General features: G+C 33.7%; 1 protein-coding gene across 1 annotated transcript; it reads left to right on the forward strand.

The window, feature by feature from the left end:
* The first annotated feature begins 4,854 nt into the window (after positions 1 to 4,854).
* Positions 4,855 to 6,069, forward strand: LOC114731196 (probable carboxylesterase 18). The gene has a single exon (XM_028918335.1). It carries the CDS (start codon positions 4,905 to 4,907, stop codon positions 5,901 to 5,903), a length of 999 nt encoding a protein of 332 aa, XP_028774168.1. The 5' UTR covers positions 4,855 to 4,904; the 3' UTR covers positions 5,904 to 6,069.
* The last annotated feature ends 2,782 nt before the right edge of the window (positions 6,070 to 8,851 follow it).

Genomic DNA, 8,851 nt, shown 5'->3' on the forward strand with positions numbered 1-8,851 from the left:
AGGTGGAGTTGAGTTGGAAGAGTATGCTACCACATAGGGGTGTGCAAAAACCCGGTGGTCCAGTCCAGTCCAGTCCAACCCAAAATGGTCTTGTCCGGTCCAATCCAGTTCAAATTAACTATATAATGGAATTAGACTAGACTAGACCAGACTAGTTGGTCGGGCTGGACCGGGTTTCGGACCAAGTGATCATATCACCTAGACTGGTCCGGTCCAGTCTAGGTGAATTTTTTATTTTTCAATAATTTGTAATTTAGATGGTGCCTTTAATTGTTTTTAATGTTTTTAGATGTTTTTATGTATTTATGATGAGGTCTTAATATTTTAGGACGAGTTTCATATGATTATAGGTATTTTTTTATTGTCTTAATTGTACTTATCTTGTTGAAATCTTATTTCTCATAAAGAAAAAAATTTTAAAAAAAAAAGAAAATTGGACAACTGGATTGCCTGGACCAGTCCACCAGTTTGGTAGATCAAGTCCAGTCCAACCCGACCTCGGGTCATCACTGGACCAGACCAGACCACAGACTATCAAACCCAGTCCGACCAAAAAATCAGACTAGACTTCGGATTGGGCTCTGGTCCGGTCCGGTCCGGTCCGTCTATTGTGCAGTCCTACTACCACATATAACCGAGTTGTGAAGGGAAAGGATAGTAATGTAAAAATTAAAAAAAGATAAGGGACTGAGTTATATACGAGTCAAAAATTCAGGGACTGAGTCGCACTGGGTTATAATTGAAGGATTGAGTTATAAGTGAGTTAAAAATTAAGGGACTAAGAGATTAATTTTCCCAAGAATTAAAATATAAACAGTAGTCTAAAACACTTTTACTGACCGACGCTGCCCACCGTCTATAATTATTCATCACAGTTCCCCATTGTTGCCTGATATAATTTTTCCACAACTACCATTCTACCAACATAATACAGGCGAAGCTTCTTAGTCTTTTTACTGTTTTTTTTTTTTGGGTTTAAATTAGGAAAAAAGTAAAGAGAAAATGGCCAAAAACAGTGAAAATTGTAAAATATTAAATCAGGTATTTTTACAAAAATGTGTTGTTATTTACAAATTAATTATTATCAAAATATATTAAAGTGTTGAAACAAATCTTGATATGAGATTTAGTAATTTTCATGATTTTCATTCATCATTCTTTCAAAAATAAGTTGTTGGAATTTTCTCTCTCTTTTTTTGAATAAAGAGAAGCCATTTTCACGGGGGCCTATACTGGGGTGCATGGCTCAGCAATCAGCCTAACAACATTCACTGTCACTTTCAAAGCCCATAACTCCCAGCTACCTTTTGCGGCCAATGCCATACATAAGAGTGTTCAAGGCCAACCTGTTTTGCCGGTTCTGGTTCCGGTTTTATTGGGACGGGACGGGTTCGTTCTGAAATTTTTCATGACAGGACAAATCTAGATGGGATAAAAAAAAAAACTGAGAGGGGACAAAAGAAGAAGAAATGAAAAGAGAAAAATTGTCAAAAAAGGCATTTAAATGTGAAAGAAGAAGAAATGAAAATGAAAATGAAGGCTGTCTTTTCATGTCAAACCAAACAAATTTCTCTTTTCTTCCCTTCTCATTGATGGATATGCCCACCTCTCCCCCCTTTTTAGTGTGCCTTACTAAGATTCCACTACTCTCCTTTTCTTTATTTAATCATTTCATTTTAATCTCTTCTTAAATCATCTTCTTTATTATATCATCCATTAATATATATGTGTGTGTAAATAATTTATAAATTATGAGACTGTCCTAATTTTAATAAAATTGTAAGAGTCTAACTTACATTATTTTTTTAAATCACGAGCAGTATTTATTTACAAGTTGTAATGCAACATAGGAAAATGTGTTAATTTTTTGTAAATTAATATTTTCAAAAAAAAAAGAGTTTGTGTCAAAATTACTTTTTGTTATTTTTTATCTCTTATTGAATTCCCCACGCCTCACAAAACACGCACGTGTTTGCTTTTATAAATATTTAAAAAAACCTTTTCAATTTTTTTTTTCCCTTGCGGTCATCGGAAATGAGGGACTGTTGTTTCACTTTGACTGGACGTCATATTATTATATTCCTCCGGTTCTTAATATAAGACCCATTTAACTAATTTGATTAGATTAAGGAAGTTAGGTAAATTAGTTAATTATAAGAAAAGTGACACATTTTTCCTAAAACACCATAATCATCTTTCTTAATACCCCCTCTCTCTTCTACTTGACTATGATTGAGAGAATATCTATAGGGGTAATTTAGAGAAAATTGATAAATATGAAAAATGGGTCTTATATTTAGGACCAAAACCAACTCAAGAATTGGGTTCTATATTAAGGACCGGAGGAGTATTATTCTTTAATGAAATAATTATCCCAAAGTATTTTATACATTAATGCAATAAAACCAACCAAGTGGAGTTGAGTTGGAAAAGTATGTTACCACATAAAGGGTGTGTTTGGATGAAACCAAACCGTGGTTTGAAAAAGTGATTCTGGAGAATAGATTCTGGGAGAATAGATTCTGGAAAGAATAAATGTTATGAAAAAGTGATTTTGAGAAGTGAGAGTGTTTGGATAGTTATTATCAGAATCACTTTTTATATATACAAATTACTAAAAAAAAGACATAAGTTAATATGATAATTACAGAAAAATAGATTTTATGATATATTTTAATTTGAAGGAATAAAATTGTTAATAATATATTTTTTATTAACATAATTAATAATACATAAGATATATAATTAATAAATAATTAATATGTATATATATTTTAAATATAAGATTAAATATGTTTATAAAAAAATATGTTTATAAAAAAAAATAACAAGATATATATCCTATAGGCTCTCACACTCTCCCTTTTTTCTCCAAAAGCAAAAAATTTTGCTTTTTTCAAAACCATGGTTTTGAAGCCAAAACCATGGTTTTGGCCAAAACCACGGTTTAGACAAATTAGAGGGTTGTTTGGGTGACTTATCACCCAAACCATGGTTTGGATCCCCAAACCATGGTTTGGGGTGTCACCCAAACGGTGCCAAAACCGAGTTGTGAAGGAAAATGATAGTAATATCAAAATTAAAAAAAATAAGGGATTGAGTTATATACGAGTCAAAAATTTAAGGATTGAGTTATAATTAAGAGATTAATTTATAAGTGAGTAAAAAATTAAAAGACTGAGAGATTAATTTTCTCAAGAATTAAAAGATGAGCAGTAGTCTAAAACGCTTTCACTGACCGACGCTGCCCACCGTCTACAATTTATTCATCACAGTACTTTGACAAAATGTGTTGTTATTTACAAATTAATTATTACCAAAATATATTAAAGTGTTGAAACAAATCCTGATACAAGATTTAGTAATTTTCATGGTTTTCATTCATCATTCTCCCAAAAACAAGTTGTTGGAATTCTCTCTCTCTCTCTGTTTTTTTTTTTTTTTTTAAAATAAAGAGAAGCCATTTTCATGGGGAGGCCATGTGCTGGGGTATATGGCTCAGCGATCAGCCAAACAACATTCACTGTCACTTTCAAAGCCATAACGCCCAGCGACCCCTTGCGGGCATACCCACTTGTTGCCAAATTCATTTCACGTGCCGACATTTCCCGCCTATTATTATCATTATTCAAAGGGTTCAACTCTTAACTTATTACCCACGCCTCATTAATTTTAAGGCGAATTAATTTATAACTTATTACCCACGTCTCATTAATTCTAAGGCGAATTAATTTATAAACATATTTTACATAAATTAAGATAAAATTTATGTCTTATATTTTTCTCATATTTTATAAATTTTTATTAAATAGTTGTTTATAAGCTATTCTAAATGAATCTTAAATATCATTTATGCATCATTTTTAACTTATTTTTAAATTTAATAAAATTCATTTATTTAATTTTATTGGGTTAAAACTTATATCAGGCTATATGTCTGCGCGCGCATATTATATATGAAAAAGTGATAGAAAAATATTTATGGAATTTTAAAAAGATAAATTATATTAGGTCCTTTTTTTGGTTATTTTCTCTCTTGTGAACTGATATCAAAGATGAAAATGGAAGGTAATTGTTTAAATGTTAATTCATAGATTATATAGATGTCTATACATTGATTCATGCAAGTTTGAATTCAAGTTACATAACTTTGTTATGTAATATTAATTAAGTGATTTATTGTAATCTGTTGTAATCATTATATAAGTCTACTGTTTATGTACATAAAATTACTTTAATTTTATCCATGAATGGATATTTAATAGGAAAAATCGTAAAAGAAGATCCTAAAATTTAAAAAACGCAGATAAGAACCCGTGACAACTTTACTATAGGTTTTGATAACTTTATGACATATTATTATTATCAAAAGTCAAATTGTCACGAGTTCCTATCTATATTTTTCAAATTCTATAGTCTTTAATTGTGATTTTTCCTATTTAATATTTTTATTTTTTGATGTGACATACATATACTTTAGTTAACAAGAATTAGATTTTGAGGCTTTAATAAAAATAAATTAATAAATATGAGTATGCAAATGCATGATGTGTTTGGCAAAAAAAATGCATGATATGAAATTTAAAGAATGCATATAGTATTTCACTCAAAAAAAAAATACACAATAGTATGATCACTAATTATATAACCAGTTGTCCGTGTCACAATTTCCCCAACTGTCGCACATGGTTGATTCTCTAAATTCTAAAATTATTTCCTAGTTTTAACCCCTCGGCAAGCTTCTACTATAGTCAATGCGCTCCAGCCTTATTTATTGCTTTTGGGTTCAGCCTCAACCACATTTTCACCTGCCTCGACAGAAAAATCTCTTCCGCTTTATCGAAGATTTCTTTCTCCTCTTCTTCTGCCCCTTGACTCTCTCCTCTAGAACCAACGGTCTCCCCATGGCTTCTTCAACCACCAACTCCAAGCCCCTCCTTCCCTGGAAGACCCGCCTCTCTCTCTCCATTGTCTCCGCAGTCACCGACGCCCTTCGCCGTCCTGACGGCACTCTCAACCGTAGTCTCATGAACTTTTTGGACCGCAAAACCAGCTCCAATCCAAATCCCATTAAAGGTGTTAAATCCTCCGACGTTACCGTCGACCCCACTCGAAACCTCTGGTTCAGACTTTTCACACCCACGACCTCTAATTCGGCGTCTCTTCCGGTCATTGTTTTCTTTCACGGTGGCGGGTTCACGTACCTCTCACCGGCTTCCTTCTCATACGACGCCGTTTGCAGAGTGTTCGCGCGTAAGTTTTCTGCTATTGTCATCTCTGTAAATTACCGTCTCATCCCGGAGCATCGGTATCCTGCTCAATACGAAGACGGTTTTGACGTCCTCCAGTTCATCGACCAAAACAGCGACGCTTTACCCGATATTGCTGATCTGTCCAAGTGCTTCTTGGCGGGTGATAGCGCCGGCGCGAACTTGGCCCATAACGTGGCCATTCGGGTTTGCCGGAGCAGGCTCCAGAATGTGCGGATCGTCGGGCAGATTTCAATCCAGCCGTTTTTCGGAGGAGAGGAGAGGACGGAATCGGAGACCCGACTTGTAAACGTGCCGTTGGTCTCGGCCAAGAGGACCGATTGGATATGGAAGGTGTTTCTACCGGAGGGGTGCAACCGAGACCACGAAGCGGTTAACGTGAGCGGGCCGAACGCTGTGGATATATCGGGTATGGATTATCCGGGTACGTTAGTGTTCGTGGGTGGTTTTGACCCGTTGCAGGACTGGCAGAGGAGGTTCTATGAGTGGTTAAAGAAATCCGGGAAAGAGGCGGAATTAATCGAGTATCCAGACAGCATCCATGCATTTTATCTGTTTCCAGAATTGCCCGAAGCTTCACAGTTAATTTCCCAAGTGAAGGATTTCATCAATAAGCGCCTGTCCAGACTGTAATGAAATAGGATCGAGCTTATAAGTTCTTGGCCGCCTCTGTTTTATGTGATGTCTTGGTTCCTCTGTTCCTTAATTTTCATTTTTGTTCGATGTTTATCATCTCTTGTCACAAACATCATCTTCCTCTTGAGCTCTATTGCCGCATATATAGTGGGATTTTTATGCATGTGAAAAAGTGTTGATTTTGTGTACGGTATAATATATATTAAATAGGAATAAAATTGAAAGATTATTAAATTTTAAATGAAAATTAATAAAATTTAAGGTTTTTTTTAATCTTATAAAATATGTTAGAAGTGACTTATAAATAAAACTAAAAGAGTATATGTGCATCATTTACGGTGCAGTAGGTAAGTTTACTGGTCATTATATTCATATTAGATTCTAAATATGAGAGTTAATTTAATGTTAGAACATGTTACCATAGTGGTGATTAGCTACTATAATCTCAAAAGGAAGAATTATTATGAGGCCCAAAAAAAAAAAACCAAAATTGTTATACAATTTTTTAATGGACAAACCTCTTTCTTCAAACAAGTTGCTCAATTGTTGCAAGATTTTTTAGTGCACATATTTCTTTCTTCAAACTTACGGTAATCCTGCCATCTCAGAATTCCTTCCTCGACATTGAAGGTCAAACATGTGCACGAATCCATGTGTGCCACGTGTGATTATTTCTCCGTAATTACGGCTTATGGTCTTTCTACCAAGTAACCTGTAAATTGAAATATGTATCATCCACCGTGTAGTAGGTAAGTTTACCAATCATTATATACATCTAACTCTAATTATAAGATCTTATTTATAGTTTATAAATAAAATTTTATAAATAAAATTTTATAATTAAGACTAAAAGTAGTTTTCTTTTTGGAGATTGGATCTCCTACCTATCCCTGACTATATATCATGATATAACACCGTCGGATTAAAATATGATAGTTTTGATTAATTGTGGATGCAGTTTTGAATTTTTATTTAAAATTAAAGTAATAAAATATACAAAATTTCACCATTTCATGGTTGCAAGATATCTGATGATGGGAAAAAAATCAATTTTTTTTCACCGACGCCCCTCGCCGTCCTGACGGCACCCTCAACAGCCGTCTCATGAACATCCTCGACCGCAAAACCGGCCCCAATCCGAAACCCGTTAAAGGTGTTAAATCCTCCAACACTACAGTCGACCCCGCTCGAAACCTCTGGTTCCAGGCTTTTCACACCAACGAGCACCACTTCTTTGTATCTTCCCGTCATTGTCTTCTTTCACGACGGTGGGTTCACGTACCTTTCACCGGCTTCCCACGCGTACGACGCCATTTGCAGGCAGTTTGCGTGTAAGTTTTCTGCTGTTGTCACCTCTGTGAATTACCGTCCCATCCCGGAGGATTGGTATCCTGCTCAATACGATGACAGTTCTGACGTCCTCCAGTTCCTCCACAAAAACGCCAACGTTTCACCCAAAAACACTGAAATGTCCAAGTGCTTTTTGGCAGGAGATAGTAATGTTAATTACATGGATATGATAATAAGAAGAGACAGCCTCAATTATAGTAATATCTGGTTGGCATACGGTGGTGTGGCCCCTAAAATTAATGAGAAGAGTGGCCTCAATTATATGGCCGCTAAAATTTATAAAGCTATATATATTGTTTTTAAATATAAGATTTATTTTTTATATTTATAATTTTTTTTAAATTATCTCTATAGATATTGTCTCAATTATAATCAAGTAAATGAAAACCAAAATAAAGTAAAATTTTAAGAACTAAAAATTATATTAATCGTGTATTAGATTCTCAAAGTTATATTCATTGGCCTATACAAATGATTACTTGATGTAAAATTATAGGGACTGATAACTTGGCCTTGTTTAATTCTGTTTTTACTTTTTAGGTTCTTAGAGTTATTTTAATTTCTCATAAAGTTATTTTCCAGAACAAGGCTTGATAAATATACATATTTGACCCGTGGTTCTTGTGCCCCAGTGGCACCTCTGCTCCGTCTTTCCTTCCTACGGGGCAGGAGTGTCATGGGTGGGTGTGTGGTTCTAATTGGCTCCTATTTAAAAACAGACATGTAAAAAAAAAAAAGACGTCTTTTTTAATGAAACATGTTCTTTGCCTCTTTTTTCTCCCAATTGTACAAAACTGACCCTATGTTTGATATGAGAAAAATAGAGGAAAGAGGAAAAAAATTTTAATGGGCTCGGTTTAAAAAATTTGAGAAGTAGGATTAAAATATTTTAATTAATTTTTATTACTCTTTCATCTAAATTTTTAATTAAAATCTAAAAACATTATTTTTTTAAATTTTTTAAATTGAACTCATTTATATTTTTTCTCTACTCCTCTCCCTTCTATCTCCTCACACCAAATGGACCCTAAAAATAACATAGTAGGTAAAAATTATTCTGATTTTTTATTCTTTTATAACGCATCGTTTTTTTTTTTGGCAAATTAAAACACTTGGCTGAAAATTAATTATCAAACAATTTTTTAAAAATTAAATAATTATTCTGAAAATAAAAAAAAAAACAATATCTTATTTTCCCCTTTGGGTAGATGTTTAGGTTTGCATTTTAATTTCATGCTGAAGATGCTGATGGGTTGAAGACAAGTTCCCCATCGTCCATGGGACAATGACTCCCCACCAACCTCAATAATCGATACAATGACAGTATGGTCCCTTTTCACTTTTCGGGTTTCTTGAAAATGTTAATAAATCGAGGAGTGGGTCTCTCCTTTTCTCTTCCTTCTTACTTTCCTTTCCTGATCCTAATTATTTTTACTTTCTTTTTCTCTGATCTAGTTATTGGATTAAAATTAAATCAAATTTTTTAAATAATGTTAAAATAACAAAGCACTCTTTATATTCTTATATAGGACTTAATTTAAGAGTTGATATTATTCCTATATGTAAGACCTATTTTCACATTTTTTTTACATTAA

This window comes from Neltuma alba, unplaced genomic scaffold (assembly GCF_004799145.2).
Source record: "Neltuma alba isolate B1F8T4 unplaced genomic scaffold, ASM479914v2 tig00002523_pilon, whole genome shotgun sequence".
NCBI classification, from domain to species: domain Eukaryota; kingdom Viridiplantae; phylum Streptophyta; class Magnoliopsida; order Fabales; family Fabaceae; genus Neltuma; species Neltuma alba.